The following is a 19,307-nucleotide window of genomic DNA, read 5'->3' on the forward strand; positions in this document are numbered from 1 at the left end:
TTCGCCGACTTTGACCAATAGATTTTCAGCGACACCTTGTGGATATTTGACGGACTTATCGGCGAGTTGTATGCTCATTTTTGTAGGGCTTGTTTTCCTTAGGCCGAGTTGGTTGAACATTGATGCGGGCATGAGATTGATGCTAGCCCCGAGATCGGCTAGCGCATTGCGAATGGGGGATCCCCCATCGAACAAGGAATTGTGAAGCTTCCACGGTCAATCTTCTTTTGCGGGAGTTTGTTGAGTAGCAGAGCGGACCATTCTTCGCCTAGACTAACTAATTGCAATGATTCAATTTTCCTTTTATGAGTAAGGAAGTCCCTCATAAATTTTGAATATTTAGGCATTTGAGTGAGGACTTCGATAAATGGAATATTAACATGCAATTGTTTTAGCAAATTTTCGAACTTTGCGAATTGCTCATCGGTCTTTTGGCGAATTAACCGACCGGGGTACGGAACTGGAGGATTTTGGTGGGCTCTTGATTTGGTGGAGAAGCCTCCTCTTGTTAGGGTGTGGGTGGAGTTGTGGTTTGGCTCGATCGGCTTTTTTCAGTTGGCGGTAATGGAGCCTCCTCGGGACCTACAGTACGGTTTCTCAATGTGATGAGATGTACTTGCGCCTTTTGGTTGGTTTCGGTATTACTTGGTAACACGCCTTGTGGTCTCTCGGAGAAATTTTGAGCTATTTGATTTAATTTCTTTTCAATGTTTTGAATACTAGCTTGTTGATTTCTAAAATTCGATTCCAATTATTGAAATCGATCCGAGTTTTTCTTTTCGGTGTCGGAGATGAGGCAAGATACGGTATCTTCAAGCCTTTCTCGTCCCCCTTGTTGTTGAGAGAAATTTTGTGTCTCGTTTCTTGGTTGTTGAAAGTTTGTTCGTTGGTTTAGATTTTTTTGGTTACTACTATTGTCGGGTTCTCTCCGACCAAGGTTAGGGTGGTTACGCCATCCTTGGTTGTAGGTACCCGTTGGAGGACCCGACGGCCTATGTCTATTATCAATGTAGTTCACTGCTTCTGTTTGATTATCTGCTTCTTTCATACAACTCCAATTTTCATGTGGCCCTCCACACCCTTCACAAGCCATAACCGAGGCTGTTTTTGCCATTTATAGCTTTTTGATTTTTGAAGAAAGGGCCTCGATTTGAGCTTGTAAAGAAGTGCTTTCGTCAACCTTATGGGCGCCCAGGGCAATAGATTTATTGCCTCGGGGAGTGTGCCACTGAAATTTGGTTTGAGCAATTTCCTCAATTTGATTATATATTTCATTTGGGCGACGATTACCTAGAAGTCCCCCGGAGCTAGAGTCAAGTGTTTGTCTTGTGTATGGCAACAACCCATTATAGAAAGTGGATACTTGTTGCCATACCGCAAGACCGTGATGAGGACACTTTCTTAGTAGCTCCTTGAACCTTTCCCAAGTTTCATATAAGGATTCCCCATCCTCTTGTGAATATGTATTAATTTCAGTCATTAATTTAGCCGTTTTAGCAGGAGGGAAATACTTATATAGAAACTTTTGGGCTAGTTCATCCCAGGTGTTTACCGAGCCCACTGGGAGGGTATTAAGCCAAGCCTTAGCTCGGTCTTTTAGTGAAAATGGAAACATTCGAAGGTGGATGGCGTCGTTTGATGCTCCATTGATCCGAAAGGTATCACATATTTATATGAAATTAGTAATATGTAGATAGGGATCCTCGTCCGCAAGCCCATGAAAGGTTGCGGAGTTTTGAAGCATTTGTATCAAATGCGGCCGAAGTTCGAAGTTGTTGGCTTCGACATTTGGTGCATTGATAGCGGCGCCGAGATTACCTACGGCGGGTCGTAGGTAATCCATGAGGGTACGTTGGTCCGCCATTGGAAGTGGGTCCCCCGAAACCTTCTCTTGGTTTTTAGCTTTGAGTCTTTTTCTTAGAAAGCGTTCGGGTTCGTCTAGGGGTTCTTTTATGTCTCTATTAGAACTGGAGCTCATACACTATGTGGAAAGTTCAGATGTGGCGCCTGGGTTTCAAGTCCTGTAATAAAAACAAAAAAGAACGTTGGTTAGAAGCTTCACTACGGCCCCGTGTTCAGATGAACACGGCCCGTGGTTGGAGATACAGTGATTGTTTTCTGGATCCCTGTTACTGGGGAGTTCGACACGGCCCCGTGTTGCACCGACACGGCCACGAGCTCAACTGTCTGTAACTCGGAAAATAAAAACTGCTAGTAACAATGCTGGGCACGACCCGTGTGCGACCAGGCACGGCCCGTGCCGAGCTCTGTAGAAACTGAAAATCTAAGAAAAATACTAAAAAAATAAGAAAAAATAAGAAAAAACGATTAGGCCATTGATTCCTAACTTTCTTAAAATACCTGTGTCCCCGGCAACGACGCCAAAAACTTGATGCGTGTGAAGTGTCGTATAGGTTTTAATGTATATTTTAAGCCCTTTAACACTTTTTAGCCAAGTTTTAAATTTATAAAACACGATATTTACTAACACTAAACACACATATGGGCAAGTGCACCCATCGTGAGTGTAGTATAGTGTTGGTAAGATACCGAGGTTGTCCAAGGACACAAGAGCTTTTAATACCGGATTATCCTCAACGTCTAATCAAATCAAAAGTTTAGAAAAAGGTTTTTAAACTAGAAAAATAAAACTAACTAAAATGCTGAAAAAAAATTAAAAAAAAACAGATAGACAAGATGAATCACTTGGATCCGACTCGTGTTTAGTGTAACCTTTGATTATTTCCGCACTTTTGCACTTTCTAAGAGATTATCTTAGTTATTGTAGTAGGCCCCTCTTTTAAAGGTGACGTTACCCTCAACCCAGTAGTTTGAGTCAGCAACGATACAATCCTAAAGGGTTGGATTATTGAAAGATAATTAATTAAGTTATTAATGCGTAATGTGGTAGGCCCCTCTTTTGAAGGTGACGTTACCCTCGGCTAAGTAGTCTGAGTCAGCAGGGATACAGTCTTAAGTAGCTGGGTTAAAGTTTTAATAGTAGCTTACATATGAGGGGATCAAAGAGTTTGGACCCCCGCCATCCAATACCAGTGGGTATTGAAGGAGGTCCTACTAAATTTGACCCAGGTCCTTGCAGGATCTATACACTGAACAAGGCAAGACTCTTACCAAACCATTTCCTTAACCCCCGACCAGGTAGCCAACATATCTCCATATAGACCGTGGAGATATGAATGGTGAAAATCTTTTATTTTATATAGACAGTAAAATAATGCCAAGACACCACGGACAAATGATAAGGAAGATTCACCTTCAACATAAGAAACTAGTTATTAAAGTCATTAATACATAACCAAATAAAAAGTGCGAAAAGATTAAAAATAAAAAGTATTACACTAGACACTTGTCTTCACCAAGTGATGTAAGAGACTTAGGCAAACATGGCTTTGATTGTCAAGAACTCTTACGATCAATCTTGGATCCCGAGACTACTCACACACTCTATGATGGATGATGGATGATGGTGGTGGATGATGGTGGTGGTGGGTGGGTGAAGTGTGAGAGAGGTGGTGTGCCAAGGGATGGTTTGCAAATGAGCCAAGCACCCCTATTTATAGCCTGCACAGTAGCACGGACACGGCCCCGTGTCCACCAATCTTCTCTTTCTTCATTAATTGCAGTTTGTCTGCATTAGTTGACCACGCCCCCGTGTCCACTGGGCACGACCCCGTGTGCAGAAGCGTATCTGTACTATCAAGATTTCCTCAGATTCTGCGAATCTTAGAGTTGACCACAGCCCTGTGTCCGCTGGGCACGCCCCTGTGGTGGGTGATAGAAGCTTCTATAACTTCGTCTTTTCTGCAGACACTTGGGCACGCCCTCGTGCTCACTAAGCACGGGGCGTGTTCAGCCTTGTGTTTTCTTGTTTTTGCTTGGGAAGATGATGTCAGGGGGTCGGGCATGCCACGTTTATTCCTTTTCTTGTATTTATGTTGGATTTAGCTGCCTTTTTGCTTCTTTTGTTCATTTGAGCTCATTTAATCCTGAAAATACAAAAGGAAGACAAAAACACACTTTTTCCAACATTAGTACTAAAAAGGGTTAATTTTATGCCACATTTGATGTAATTTATATGTTTGATTTTGCACACATCAGTAGCCTAGCGCCGAAGACGAGGAGGAAGTGGCATGTCCGAAGCGTGGTGGATACGCCACTGGTACTTCCTATATATAAGCGTTTTTGGCATGCTACCGAACCTTCATACCACGCGCTAAGTGAAATTCGTAGTTTTGTAGGCTCGGGTTTGAGAGATTGAATCAACCTTGTTAATCTATGTGGTCGAATCTATCTGGGTAATCTATGTTTTGAGAAGTGGTGAAATCTAAAGCTGTAGTTAACGAGGCATGACACCGATGACGAGACAGACGTGGCATGATCGAAGCATGGTGGATACGCCGCTGGTACTTCCTATATATAGTGCTTCCGTCATGCTACCGAACTTTCGTAGCACGTGCCATGCGGTATTTCATTGTTTGTGGATTGTTAACACAAATCTATGTTAAACTATGTGAATCTATTGGAGTCTATTGAATCTATTGAATCTACGGGAGTCTATTGAATCTATTAGAATCTACTGGAATCTACATGAATCTATTGTAAACTATGAGAATCTATGATGATGATGATGATGAGTGTGTTCTGCAACACGTAACATGACACCGAGTACGATGTGGAAGCGATGTGCCCGAAGCGTGGTAGATACGCCGCTGGTACTTCCTATATATAAGCGTTTCTAACATGTTGCAAAACTTCGTACAACGTGCCATGCGAAGGTCGTGGGTTTTGTGGTATTGAAATCTATGTGAAACTTGAATCTTGATCTATGCGAATCTTGTGAATCTTGTTGAGTTTTAGTCTATTTGTGTGTGAATCTATATTGTGAGGCTTCGTGAATTTAGACTTATACGATCCTCTTATTGGATCTTTAGGATGTCTTCTCGAAAGCCATCCGACACTCTCAGGAAATCCAGGGAGAAGTCTCAGAAAAAGATGATGCCATTCATGGCCGACCAGATTGCCCGAGTCGTGCCAAAGATCGTCTCTGAGCTCCAAGGATCAAACACTCCTCCATCCTCTGTGGACTCAAAGGCCGAGAAGCAAAAGCATACTAAGTTCAACTATAAGCATTTCGTCTCTTGCAACCCCAAGTCTTTCACGGGCAGTGATAGGGTGATCGCTATGCTCGAGTGGTTCGACAGCATCGAGGTTACCTTCATTAATAGTGAGTGCCCAGATCATTTAAAGACTAGGAGTGCAACTGGGAAGTTTCAAGGCAGAGCGTTGGAGGGGTGGTCGAATGAGAGAAAAATCCATTCAAACGAAGAGGCCTATGCTCTTCCATGGGCTGAGGTGCGAGAACTCATGATGCTCGAGTTCTGCCCTCCTCATGAACAACTGAAGCTTGAAGAAGAGTTTTGGCATTTGAAGCAGGTTGGTGATGATAACCTGGCTTAGATTACCCGGTTTAAGCAGCTAAGTCTTATCGTTCCTCACTTGGTTTCTACTCTTAAGCAAATGATAACAAAGTACATAAATGGTCTACCTCCGGCTATGCGTGATTCTATTATGCAGCTCAACTGGAAACTATTGAAGAAGTCTATCGTTTGGCAGCAAGTTTGAACAACAACCGTGTGCGCGATTAGCAGTTTGCTATTCCTGCTCCCTCTAAGTTTGCAAAATCAAGTTACCCAACAGCCAAGTGGCATCAAGAACAAGAAGCGGAAATCTCAGGGTTCCGGATGTAATGCTATTACTCCTGCTGCAAACCCTGCTGCTAAACCTGCTCCTGCCACTGCTGCTGCTAACCCTGCTGTCCCAGAAACTAAGAAGCAATACACTGGGTCTCATCCTAAGTGTGCAACTTGCAACTATCATCACCCTACTACTTCTGCATGTCGTCTGTGCACCAACTGTAATCGCTATGGTCACACGACTCCTTATTGCCGTCAAACTAACCCGGCCCCGCAAGCTCAAAAAGCCCCAGCGCAGTCAGCTTTACCAGCACCTCCAGCTCCTCTGCAGAACCCAAGGCCAGTCAATGCTATTCGTGCATACTACAAGTGTGGAGATACTACCCACCTCCGTAAACAGTGTCCTCAGCTGAACCAGGACCAACAGCCAGCCGCTCTTGGACGAGCGTTTAACCTTAATGCTAACCAGGCTCGTAATGACAATGACGTTGTCAATGGTATGTTCCTTGTTAATAACCTTTATGCTTCGATTCTATTTGATTCTGGTGCCGATAAAAGCTTTGTGTCCGTGGAATTTGAGTCTTTGATAAACTGTACACACTCCAAGTTACCTGAGTCGTTCTCTGTTGAGGTCGCTAATGGTAATTCGATACTTGTTAATTCTATCGTACGTGAATGTTCCCTGACTCTTAACGATCACGTATTCTCTATTGATCTCGTACCCATGCGTTTGGGTAGCTTTGATCTTACTATCGGTATGGACTGGTTGCGTAAGAACCATGCCGAGATTGTTTGTCATGAGAAACTGTCTTCCTCTTCCCTCTGGTGATACTTTGATCGTCTATGGGGACCGACCTTCAAACGGACTGAGATTGATGTCATGCACACAAGCGAGCAGAAGCTTACGTAAATAGAACCCCGCCTTCTTGGCCCACGTGGTGGAACAAAAAGGCAAGGGGAAGAACATAAGCGATGTTCCAATGGTGTGTGATTTCACTGATGTCTTTCCTGAAGATCTTCCTGGTCTTCCTCCTCCCAGATCCGTTGACTTTCGTATTGATCTCGTACCTGGTGCGACTCCTGTCGCCAGGGCTCCTTACCGTCTTGCACCTTCTGAGATGCAAGAGTTATCTAGTCAACTGCAGGAATTACACGATAAGGGTTTTATTCGTCCAAGTACCTCCCCGTGGGGTGCTCCCGTTTTATTCTTCAAGAAGAAGGATGGTTCCTTCCGTATGCGTATCGACTACCGTGAACTTAATAAGCTTACCCTGAAGAATCGTTACCCGTTCCCTCGTATCGATGACCTATTTGATCAACTACAAGGCGCGTCATGTTTCTTGAAGATTGACTTACGTTCTGGATATCATCAGCTACATGTCCTCGAAGATGAGATTCCTAAAACTGCGTTTCGTACTCGATATGGGCACTACGAGTTCGTAGTCATGCCTTTTGGCTTGACCAACGCACCTGCAGTGTTCATGGACCTTATGAACCGTGTGTGTAAACCTTATTTGGATCGTTTTATGATAGTCTTTATTGACGATATTCTTATTTATTCTACGTCTAAAGCTGATCATACTCACCATCTATGTCTTATGCTTGAACTTCTACGTGGTGAACGTCTGTATGCTAAATTTTCTAAGTATGAGTTTTGGATTGATGAAGTGCAATTTCTTGGTTATATTGTTAGTAGTCAGGGTATTCATGTTGACCCTTCTAAGATTGAGGTAGTGAAGAATTGGTGTACGCCTAAATCCGTGTTCGAGATTCGTTCCTTTCTAGGATTAGAGGGTTATTACCGTCAGTTCATCGCGGATTTTTCTAAAATCGTCGTTCCTCTTACTACGCTAACCCAAAAGGAGAAACCTTTTGTTTGGGGTCCCGAACAAGAGGAATCCTTTCGAACTCTTAAGAACCTTTTATGTAAAGCTCCTGTGTTAACTCTACCTGATGGCAATGACGACTTTGTGGTATTGTGATGCCTCGAACCGTGGATTGGGCTGTGTGCTCATCCAGCGAGACAAGGTTATTGCTTATGCCTCTCGTCAGCTCAAAGTACATGAGAAAAACTATACTACTCACGATCTGGAGCTTGGTGCGGTTATTTTTGCGTTAAAGATCTGGCGACACTACCTTTATGATACTAAGTGTGTGGTCGTCACCGACCATAGGAGCCTTCAACATATCTTCGACCAAAAAGAGCTGAACATGCGACAGAGACGTTGGGTGGAATTGCTTAACGACTACGACTGCGAAATTCGCTATCATCCTGGCAAGGCGAATGTAGTAGCCGACGTCCTTAGTCGTAAAACCCATTTCAAGGCTATTCGTATCTCTAGTTACCTACATGCTTGTATTCGTGAAGCTCAGTTTTCGTCAGCTAATGAAGGAAGTCTAACTGTCGAAGTTCATGGCGCTAATGTGAATCAGCTCGAAACTAAATCTGATGGTCTTCAGTACTATCTAAATCGCGTCTGGGTGCCAGATCGCGATAATCTCCATGAGCTCATTATGACTGAGGCTCACAAATCCCGTTACTCTATCCATCCAGGTGCCGATAAGATGTACCTGGATCTGCGTACGACTTACTGGTGGCCTGGCATGAAGAGGGACATTGTTGTATGTGTGTCTAAGTGCCTTACTTGCTCAAAGGTAAAGGCTGAACACCAGCGTCCTTCTGGACTCTTAGAGCAACCTAAGATCCCAGTTTGGAAATGGGATAGCATTGCTATGGACTTTATTACCAAACTACCCCGTACCTCTAAAGGTCACGATAGCATCTGGGTGATTATCGATCATTTGACCAAATCCGCTCACTTTCGTCCTATTCGTGAAGATTACAAAGTGGAGAAACTTGCTCAAGTCTATATTGATGAGATCATATACCGTCATGGCATACCTCTTGACATAATCTTGGACCATGATAGTCGTTTTACTTCGCGTCTTTGGCAAACGTTTCAGTCCGCTACGGGTTCGCAACTGAATCTGAGCACGGCCTTTCATCCTCAAACAGACGAACAGACCGAGCGTACTATTCAAACCCTAGAGGATATGCTCCATTCTTGTGTCATCAACTTTGGTGGTAACTGGGATGTACATTTACCATTGCTTGAGTCGTACAACAACAGCTATCATTCCAGTATTCAGATGGCTCCTTTCGAAGCTTTGTATGGCCGCAAGTGCCGATCTCCTCTCAGTTGGCATGAGATTGGTGACAAGCTGTTTACTGGCCCTCAAATTATTCAAGAAACAACGGATAAGATTCTTCAGATCCATGATAACTTGATCAAGGCTAGGAGCAGACAAAAGAGCTATGCTGATAATAGGCGGAAGCCTCTGGAATTTGCTGTTGGTGACCGAGTTCTTCTCAAGGTATCTCCCTGGAATGGAGTAGTTCGTTTTGGAAAGAAGGGAAAGCTTGCTCCTCGCTATGTGGGTCCTTTCGTGATACTTGAATGGATTGGTAAGGTAGCGTACAAACTCGACTTGCCACAAGAACTAAACAACGTGCATCCAGTGTTCCACGTATCTAATCTACGTAAATGCCTAGCCGATGAGGGACTGCAGGTTCCCCTCGAAGATTTGCAAATAAACGAAGCTGTTCAGTTTGTGGAGAAACCGGTCGAAATCATAGATCAAACTGTCAAGCGTCTGAGGTGCCGCAAAATTCTCATTGTTAAGGTTTGATGGGAAGGAAATCGTGGTGCCGAATTCACTTGGGAATTGAAAAGTGACATGAAGGCCAAGTATCCGCAGCTCTTCGAGCAGTCTTTTTCGAAGATTTCGGGGACGAAATCTCCTAAAGGAGGGGAGACTGTAACGCCCAACCTCCCTAAACTTTAGATTTTTGGCAGAATTAGTCCCTGAACTTTTATCAATTGTCAGTTTTAGTCCCTGTAGTTATGTGATGTTGACACTTTGATACTTTTGGTATGAATCTTATTGATATGATGCTTGATACTTTACTGTAGATACTTGATTCTTGATACTTAATGCTACGAGACTTGACACTTAATCTAGATACTTGACTCTTAACGCTTAGTCTAGACTCTTGATTCTTAATGATTAAACTAGATACTTGATCCTTGATACTATGAAGGCTAGATTCTTTATGTGGATTCTTGATACTTGAGAGACTATGATTCTTGACTTTTGAAACTTATTTGGTGCTTGACTCCTTAGACTCGCGAAACTTGATTCTTGGTTGAACGAGAGAATGGAGCCTTGTCAGTGTCGGAATCTATTAACCTTTGAAACTTTATGTTTATAATGAAATCTAGTTACGTGATACTTTACCTAAACTATACGCAACGCTTAACCTAACTCGCAAAACGAATCAAATACGGGAATGCAGAAAGGTTGGATTGGCCAGAGTGGCAATCCGATCGGATTGCCACCTGATCGGATTGTCACCCTATCGGATGACCACCCGATCGGATGGCCATCCGATCAGACTTCCACCCGTTCCGAGCACACCTTCGCTCCTCTCTACACTCTCACACTATAAATAGCAGTTGTCACATCAATTCTTCATTGATGTGACAGCCCTGCTCGACTCAGACACACAAACGCCACTTTTCTCCATTTTCTTGCTGATTTCGGTACGCTTCGCACTAGATCTTTGTACTTTCTCACTCTACAGATCATTCTCTACGTGATTCTCACTTGAAATCACACTTTTCACCGTGAAATCTCTCGGATCTGAGTTCTTGAGGGTGATGTCATCATGGAGGTTGTACAAACTGCCATGTGATGTCATTCTGTAGCTCAGATCTAAGATATTTCATGCGTTTTCACGCTAAATCTAAGCTAAATCTAAACCTTTTTCCTAGGGGTGAGCAAATTAACCACCATAACCGATAACCGAACCATAACCGACATAACCGAACCACTAATAACCGATAACCAATATAACCAATGGTTATGGTTATCAAACTTTGTATAACCGCTCAATCGGTTATGGTTATGGTTATGGTTATGAAGCTTTGGTTAACCGAATATAACCAAAACCGAACCGAAGTTGTTATGTTAACTTTATATAATAGATTTGTGTTTTACAAAACCATATGGTGGGTTTTTACTAAGATAAAAGTATGTTAGTAACAAAATGATTTTGAGATAGATGTAATTTATTTTGATAAAGAACTAAGGTGTTATGGCCATAATTGTTTTTGTTTGAGAATTACCTTATTAAAAAGAACTCTAAATCGGTAGTTTAACCAAAAAGTTTAGTCTTCGTTATCTTATAAAATAGGCTCAAGCTAAGTTCATATTGTAAATAGCCTATTTATTTCAAACCTTGCTTGGTTACTTAACCGAAATTAACCAAAACCGAACCATAACCGACTTCATAACCGATTAACCATAACCGAAGTTTGGTTATGGTTATGGTTACCAAAACTCCATAACCGAACTAGCGGTTATGGTTATAGATAATAGTAAAAACCGACCCAAACCGACCCATGCACACCCCTACTTTTTCCTATAAAACTAGAGTATCTTCATCTTTTTCTCAAACTTGCACCTTAATTGGTGGAACCCGGGTCTAAACTGGATGTGGACTGGATGAATAGTCTAAAGCCGGCTTGGATCTGAGTTAATACCAGTAAAGACGAGCATGGAACGGATACTGACATTAACTCGTTACGAATAGACGACTGAACGGACAGGGGTAATTCCCACCCGATTAGAACGGCAGGTGCTAACGAGTTACTGTTGTCACAGTATGTGTCGTACCGTCACCGTTAAGCTAGAAACTTAGAAATTTTTACAAAAATGGTAAACAAGAACAAGGGTCGCCCGATGGAGCGGCAACCTGATCGGACAGCCGTCCGATCGGACAGCCACCCTATCAGGTGACACTTGTCCTTGAGCCCTGAAACTTGAAACTTTCCAACACTTAGAAACTTTCTCAGAAACTTGGAAACATTGGAAACCTTGATCAAGTGGCAGCCCGATCGGACAGCCGTCCGATCGAGCGGCCACCCGATTGAGGAGACCAAGACACTTACACCCGGATCGAGTGGCAACCCGGTCGAACAGCCGCCCGATCGGGCAGCCACCCTATTCTCTTCTTTGTGAATTTCAAACCAAGTGGCAACCCGTTCAGACGGCCATCCGATCGGGCAGCCCACTAAACTCCTCATACACATAAGTCACCCGACCGACTGGCAATCCGATCGGATTGCCATCCGATCGGACAGCCATCCGATCGGACAGCCATCCGATCCAGTGATTGATTTGACACTTATGCAATCTCGTTATTTTGCCCGACTCTTATTCCATTGTAATCTAAGCAGACTAATTCTAAAAAGAGCTCCATTTAATCCAATAGCAGTTTATATTGTTAAGCAATCACTATGAGTATACTCGATCCCCTTTTTCTTTAAACTTTTGGGGTGTAACATGTATTCTATGAAACTGAAAGTTGAATCTTTTAAAACTTGAACTCTATTCTATGTGAACATTAAACTTGTGATTCTTGATTCTTTGTGCTATGTGACGTTTAATCCAGAGTGTGTAGTTCCGCCTTAACAATAATAGCGCTATAGGAGATGCACCTCTCCCATTATTCTCAGGGGGTATTGTTAGGAGGATTCTAGTTTGCCTTGAGTCTTGGGTAAACACTAAAGCATCGGGATACTTGGGCTATCACTGCGTGGACTGCGACACTAGCACGGCTGAAACTATTTTTCTTTGCTTACACTGTGGATATGAGTTGTTTTTAATCATTTATTCTATTATCAAACTTGAATACTCGCCAATACTTTCGTATTGATATTTTAATACATGTTGCAGGCTGATAGGTTGCTTGGGAATGCATGGAAATCAAGCTAGGAGATGCTTAGAAACGTCGCCTAGTTAATTTAGTCTTTTGAACAATTTGAACAATTTATGGTTTGGTATGTAACGTGATACGTGTGATGACGTTTGTTAGACAATTGCATAAAGTCAATTAATCTTTATTTAAACAATAGTGTTGTGGAAATCTCATGAGCAATCTGAACGCCTAGTGCTCACACCCTGATGTTTCCGTCATCGATTGGGGTGTGACATAATGTGAGCATTGTGGGACATTATGTTAAAATGGTATTGGCCAAAGTAATAGAATTAAATAAAAAACATCAAAAAATGCTATTGGCCAAAAAAAATTTTTGAAGGCGTTAAAAAAAGCACGCTCTGACAATTTCTTTAAAAAAAGCCCCTAGGGGCAGTTTGATGGCATTTTTTGGGGGGAAAACGACAAAAACCCTCAACTACGGGAGGTCTTAAATCAACAAAAGTTAAAATTGAAGACTTGAAGGGTTATATTATATTATATTATATATTATATATTATCAACTTAGGTGAATACTAATTTGTTTTTTTTTTCTTTCGTTTTGCTTTTTTTGTCTTTTTGTATTTTTTTTTTTTACTTTTATCCCTTAACTTTTAGTATGGATACTTACAACCCTTAACTTTCTAAAGATTTTGTAATCATGTTTTACGTGTTTATTTTTGATGTACATGTGAATATAAGTTGAAGTTGATTTACGTTTCGACGTATTTTTTCCCCCCGAAAATGAGTCAAATATGATATCTTCTTATGTTTACTATTATGTACGTTTTCTATTGATCTATGTTTTGACGTAAATTGTTTTTTCGGAAATGAATCGAGTCAAATATAATATGGTTTCGTGGTTATTTTTGTGTTTGTTTTCAAGTGTCCTACCTTTTAAAGTAAAAAAATTTAGAACGCCGCGATTACGCACAGGACAATTTGCTAGATTTAAATATCTAGCAATAATATAATATAATATATCTATAACGACAATAAGATCTACTCTTAACTCCATGTCATTAACCATTGTAAAAACTAATCTTCAATCTTTTAGTTAGACACAATTTTACACATCAGATAAAGTTGATGAGCAATATTGCCTTAAATAATTATGATTGTGGTGATTACGTGTATTTAAGTTTCACCTATGATGGGTTCGGGTGAATTTTTCTCTCCAGGTCTCAAGTTTGAGTTTGGGGAATAGGAGTTTCTAATTGAGAAGTTTAAATTAGAGATCTATTGTATGAAGGGGCTCACTAACACAAATCCAATTAAAACAACGTATGCTAGATCATTCAAAATTCGCAAATAATTCATACCTTTAAAAAAATTATGAGGATGAATTCAGAAATGGTGTGAAAAATATGATGGGGGCATTGTCGCACTCATAATGTCTCATTACCCTTACTTTTCACGTGGTCCGCCTTATCTTCTCGCACCTCACGCCTTGACTAATCTCTTAAACTATTAAGAAAATACAGTCATTTATTCTAGAACCTTTTGGAGAAATATATGAGTTTAAAAGTAACGTTAAATCTATATGAGATGCTATTTTATATTTCACTACTTGATGGCTCGTCAGCAGCGTTACAGGGTGATAGACTGAATATTTCTCAACAATTAAAAAAAATACTCACAAAAAGAAAACTAAAACGATAATAAGATCATAGTTTTCAGCTTGAGGCAAAACTGTAATTTGTCAGGACTAATAAACAAGTGTTAGGCAGCTCCGTGACAGGCAAAAATATTAAATTGAGTCAACCAATTAAAACAAAACTCTTCTATAGTTTTGCTAAAAAAAATTAAAACGATAGCAATACTATAATTTTGAACTAAGGGCAAAATTGTAATTTTTAACAGGGTAAAATCGTAATTTGCCAAAAGCTAAATCGATGGCAATACTGTAATTTTTAACTAGGGAAAATCGTAATTCTGAACATGTACAAATTCGTAATTTTAAATTGAGTGTAAAATCGTAACATACCCGGACCAATGGAGGAGTGTCATGCAGCAGCCTGACACTATTCCCTCACATCTTTAAAAAAATTAAAACAATTGCAATATTGTAATTTTTAAATGGGGCAAAATTGTAATTTTGGGTTGGGGTAAAATCGTAATTGGCTAAAAGCTAAAGCGATGATTATACTGTAACTTTTAATTAGGGGCAAAATCGTAACTTTGTATAAGGGACAAATTTGTAATTTTAAGTTAAGGGTAAAATCATAACATACTTAAACCAATGGTAGAGTGTCAGGCAGCAGTCTGACACTATTCATCGACATAGTTTTTGTAGCATATATAAATATAAATTACACTTACTTAGACCACCCGTAGTGGGTTTTTTTGGCGTTTCGAAAAAACTCCCTCCACACCCCTTACCCGTCCCTTATTTTTACTTTTAATTTAATTCTATTAGAATATAATGACCCACAAGATTACAAACCCACTACACCCTTTTTAATATAATGCTCCACAATGTCCAATTACTGACTGGACTACCAAATGATGCAAAACAACCAAGGATGAAGGCATTAGACCGTGCAGTATGGGCTCCGTCTCCCCCTCGTCGCCCCCGTCCCGGATCGTCCCACACCGCCCCTGGCGGTCCGTTGCGTCGGTCACGTCCTCTCCTGGACGATGGAGACGAGCCAAAAAGTGGGGGCCTCTTCCTTGTTCTCTCTCTCTCTCCTTGCATGCTATTGGCTGCTTTACTTTTGGTGGGCCCCTTTTGGGTAGTTATGGCTTCCCCTTTATACCTTTGGATAGTCCTCATAAGAATGGTCCTTCACATATAGTGAGGTGACGCCTACGTAGCAAGTGTTCTCTTTAGAAAAGACTAACCATACCCTATCCTCTCAGTCTTTCACCTACACATGTTCTTATGCAATATATTATTTGAAAATCAAAAACATGATTCACACGGCGTCCCTTGGGTACAATGACATCACGTGAAATGTGAAAATCAAAAAATCATAATGTGTGTATTCAAATAGGTTTGAACCCATGTATTATACATGCTTAAGTTAATAAAATATTAAATTATTAAATAAGCAAAAAATAATAATTATAACACTGTAAAAGGAAATACTACAGAAAAATAATACAGAAAAAATATTCATAAAGTAAATATTAGAAAAATAATAAATGTTTAAGAATTTTTCTTGTCAACTGACTTGACAGGTAATTCATTCTCTTACCCATTGCCAACCAATTCTTCCACTGCCTTAGCAAAAACAGACTAACTTTCTTTTTTTTTTTTTTTTTTTTTTTGAATGACTAATGTTACTTTCTCAAACTCCTATATTTACAAATAAATCACTCTTGCTTTGGTTTGAACCCAAAACCTCCCACTAAGAAGGCAAGAGCCTCTACCAAGTGAGCTAGCCCCACTTGGCATTACTTATTATGAGGTGAGGATTGGTATCAAATGACTTCACTTGAGACATAACTTACTTCGATAACTAAACTTTAAGTCTTAGCTACCCGAAATAATATAGAATAAGGGAAGAAATTTTATTTAGTTACTATCAACATTTCTTATTTTAAAATATTTACCTTTATTTTCGACCTATAAACATACACTAGTAGTTGAAGAAACACTGACCTTCACGGTAGTATCCAACTATGACTTCAACTCTTGGTGATCCGAACTGCTAGCTGCAAAACAGAACACCGTTAGGACTCGTTACAGGAATGAGGTTATTCCTGTAACCCTCCTCCGGCGTGAGAATAGGTCTCGGTTTGGGAGAAAGTAAATATGTATGTAGAGAGAGAGAGTAGACGAGAGCAAGATGATCTTACCTTAGATGTTTACCTCTATTTATAGTTTACCATTAGGGTTTTCCCTAACTTAGGATGGGCTCCGATAAGTTAGGGATTTGCATGATCTTCCCAGAAAGTTGGGGATTCGGTTACGTAGTTTATCCATGCATGGAATAGAACATTCTAGAATAAACATGTGTAATTAATTATTTATAGTGAAATAATAGGTAATGACCGGGTCGGGTTAGCCGATCCGCGTCATACCTCGTCATGTCCCCCCAATCCGAAGTTATGAAATGAGATTCATGAAATCGGACTAAAAAAGGAAAAGTCAAAATTCCCCCCTTTAATTGTAAGTTTCTCAAGTGAGGTACCGTTATGTTTTTTGAAAAAATGGCGGCGATGGGAAAGGATGTGACAGTTAGATCATCATTAGGATGACAGTTGTACCTACCCTGCTCTGACACGTGTTCCCGTCCGTTTGTCTTTTCGAATTCGAAAAGTTGCCATTTCGTATAAATAGAGTTCCTGTTTAGGGTCCTGAGTTTTATTTCCTTCCTTGTTCACAACCACTTCTTTCAATTTCTTGAATCAAAAAATGGCCTCGAAGACCAGCGAATCTTCTTCTTCTGCCCCCGCAAGCACTGATGCCCTGTACATCAAATGGGGGCAGACTTCATTCAACAATCTTATGCAAGATTACGATATTAGGGCGGAGTGGAATCCAGTGCTGCCGTCGAAGACAGACGCGGCATTTCCGTTGAAAAAAGGTAAAATCACTCTGTTTAGTGATTTTTTCAAGTTTTGTAACTTCCGATTACCAATCACCAAGTTCTGTAAGTTGGTCCTTGACCATTATCCCATCCATATTTCCCAAATGCATCCGTTAGGGTTGGTGAAACTCCGACAGTTTGAGTTTGCCTGTATCGCCTTAGGGCACATATCTGAACTCCTCGTTTTTAGGGCTTTTTTCGTCCTTGTATGGAAATCCCCCTTTTTTACTTTTTAGGGCTTTTTTCGTCCTTGTATGGAAATCCCCCTTTTTTACTTTCGACAGAAGGGACAACGATGTATCTTGCTTGAGAGACATTCCTACCAGTTCCAAGGATAAGGACTGGAAGAAAAAATTCTTCTATATCGATGCCGATGTCATTCCCGGAGAGATGCATTGGAGGGAGATAGGACCGAAGGACAAAGTTAAAGACGAAGCTCCTCCAAAAGATGCCTACGTGGCAAACACTCTTTATACAAAACTATATGGGCACCCTTCCGAGTGCACGGTAATCCCAGAGGGAGCTTTAGTGATGGCGGGAATGAGCATGTTATGGCATGATATAAAGCTGTATCCTTCTTTTCGGAGGGATGATGAAGGTATGTAGCTTTTGGCTTTGCCTATGTTTTGCCAACTGTATAAACTGACATGTGTACATGTCACAGGTAAATGGAGCTTGTTTGATTTTGTGGATCCTCCGCGGAACGCTGCTTTAAGGTCCGCGGACCGCGTGCTTGGCGAACAGGAACCAGATGTCCTAAAGATTCACTTGGAGCAGTTTTTGCTGCCCGCTGTGCCGGCGGACCCAGCTGTTTACATTTCCCAGCCTCCCCCAGTGGAGGAAGTAATGTTGCTGCCATAGAGAAGAAACCGACCCGGATAAAAGTCACCGGAAGGAAGTACATGGCCGCGGGGGCCGCAACTTCCTCGGTTGGCGTTACTGCACCCTCTGGGAGTGCTGCTGTTACTGCTGCTGAGTTGACAAGTCCGACCCGCGCGTTGAAAAAACGCAAGACTTTTACTGTCCCTGCTCTGATTGCTTTCGAGGCTATGCAAGTTGCTTACGCCCTGCCCCTTGGTAAGTAATTTTGTCTGTGGGTGTCATTGTGGACTTTGTGTTCTATGTTGCTGAACATCTGGTTGAATACAGGTTCTACAGTTGGGGTTCAAGTTGAGGATGTGTCTTCATCCCTCTTGGCATCTGTGGATACCATGCCTTCTGCCACTAGCGGACCCGGCCTTTCAGAGCTTATATTTCAGGCAAGTGTTACCGCTAATGTTAGCTGTACCCTTCCGCCTCATATGCCCACTACTGCTATGGCGATGACCACCAGTCCGGTGTTTACATCGCTTCCTTCCAGTATCCCCCCTTCCTCATTGTTTGACTCTCCTTTCAGCGTTTTCTCTGCAACTGGAAAGGAGACACCTACGGTGTTGGCTACTCACGAGGCAACTAGTGCCGGAGATACCGCCGTGAGCGATGCTGGGGGGTCCAGTAGCGGGATTGCTAATGATGGGGCCCGTTTGGGCGATGATCTTTAACTGCCCACCATTAATTGGGATCCGAGTGCGCAGGACAAGCGCTACCAACCCCGGTGGAAAATAGCTGAGTCTTCAAGGTTGATCTTCCCCCCAGTGATTCAACATTGGGTTGAGCGGGCCTACCCCCTAGCTGAGTCAGCGCATGTTGAGGGGTTAAACAATGAAAACCTGATGAATGCCACCCTGGAGGATTTCGTTAGTCAGCCCCGTAGACTTGCCGAGATTCGGCGTAGATGGATGCATGATAACAACGAGCTCCATCAAGTGCGGGCTGCTATTCAGGAGCTGAAAGATGAGAAGTATCGCTTGGAGAGTCAACTCCAAGCCGCTGGGTTGAGGGAGAGCAGGTTTTTATCGGAGAAGAACAAGGCGGAGGATGATTTGAAGAGGGTGACTACCAACCTTGTTGAGGAGAGGATCTTATGGGCTCGTGATATAGCGGAGAAGCACCGGGTCCTTGCTCATGCCAAAACTATTCAATAAGAATTGGAGCGTAAAGCTGTTACCGAGGCCCAAAAGGTGAGATCTGAAATGTCTTCTCAGATGGAAAAGTTCCAAATTGACACTGATTTTGTGTCTCAGTGTAATAACCCTCGGTAAAACCAACACCCTCATAATAATTCTAACACCCTAATATATCTTATAATGTCTCAATATGTCTTTATATGCATCCCGTATGTGAAAACCGAGCCCG

At 41.6% G+C, this 19,307-nt stretch overlaps 1 protein-coding gene and 1 non-coding gene across 2 annotated transcripts; both read left to right on the forward strand.

The window, feature by feature from the left end:
* Positions 1 to 1,379: 1,379 nt before the first annotated feature.
* Positions 1,380 to 1,486, forward strand: LOC118490832. The gene has a single exon (XR_004890057.1). It is a non-coding gene; the product is annotated as a small nucleolar RNA R71 (small nucleolar RNA).
* A 3,716-nt stretch (positions 1,487 to 5,202) lies between these two features.
* LOC110932323 lies at positions 5,203 to 6,543 on the forward strand. Its single transcript, XM_022175667.1, has 3 exons — positions 5,203 to 5,373; positions 5,497 to 5,637; positions 5,719 to 6,543. The coding sequence occupies exons 1-3, from the start codon at positions 5,203 to 5,205 to the stop codon at positions 6,541 to 6,543; spliced, it is 1,137 nt and encodes a 378-aa protein (XP_022031359.1).
* Positions 6,544 to 19,307: the final 12,764 nt, after the last annotated feature.

The sequence above is a fragment of the Helianthus annuus genome, chromosome 3 (genome assembly GCF_002127325.2).
Source record: "Helianthus annuus cultivar XRQ/B chromosome 3, HanXRQr2.0-SUNRISE, whole genome shotgun sequence".
In the NCBI taxonomy this organism is placed as follows: Eukaryota; Viridiplantae; Streptophyta; class Magnoliopsida; order Asterales; family Asteraceae; genus Helianthus; species Helianthus annuus.

Bases quoted from the DNA above. Each gene is read 5' to 3' on its own strand.
- LOC110932323 (XM_022175667.1), top strand. From the start codon at position 5,203: ATGCTCGAGTGGTTCGACAGCATCGAGGTTACCTTCATTAATAGTGAG. The intron at 5,374-5,496 runs GTGCGAGAACTC...CGGTTTAAGCAG, and splicing joins ATGCTCTTCCATGGGCTGAG to CTAAGTCTTATCGTTCCTCA. The intron at 5,638-5,718 runs GTTTGAACAACA...GTTACCCAACAG, and splicing joins AGTCTATCGTTTGGCAGCAA to CCAAGTGGCATCAAGAACAA.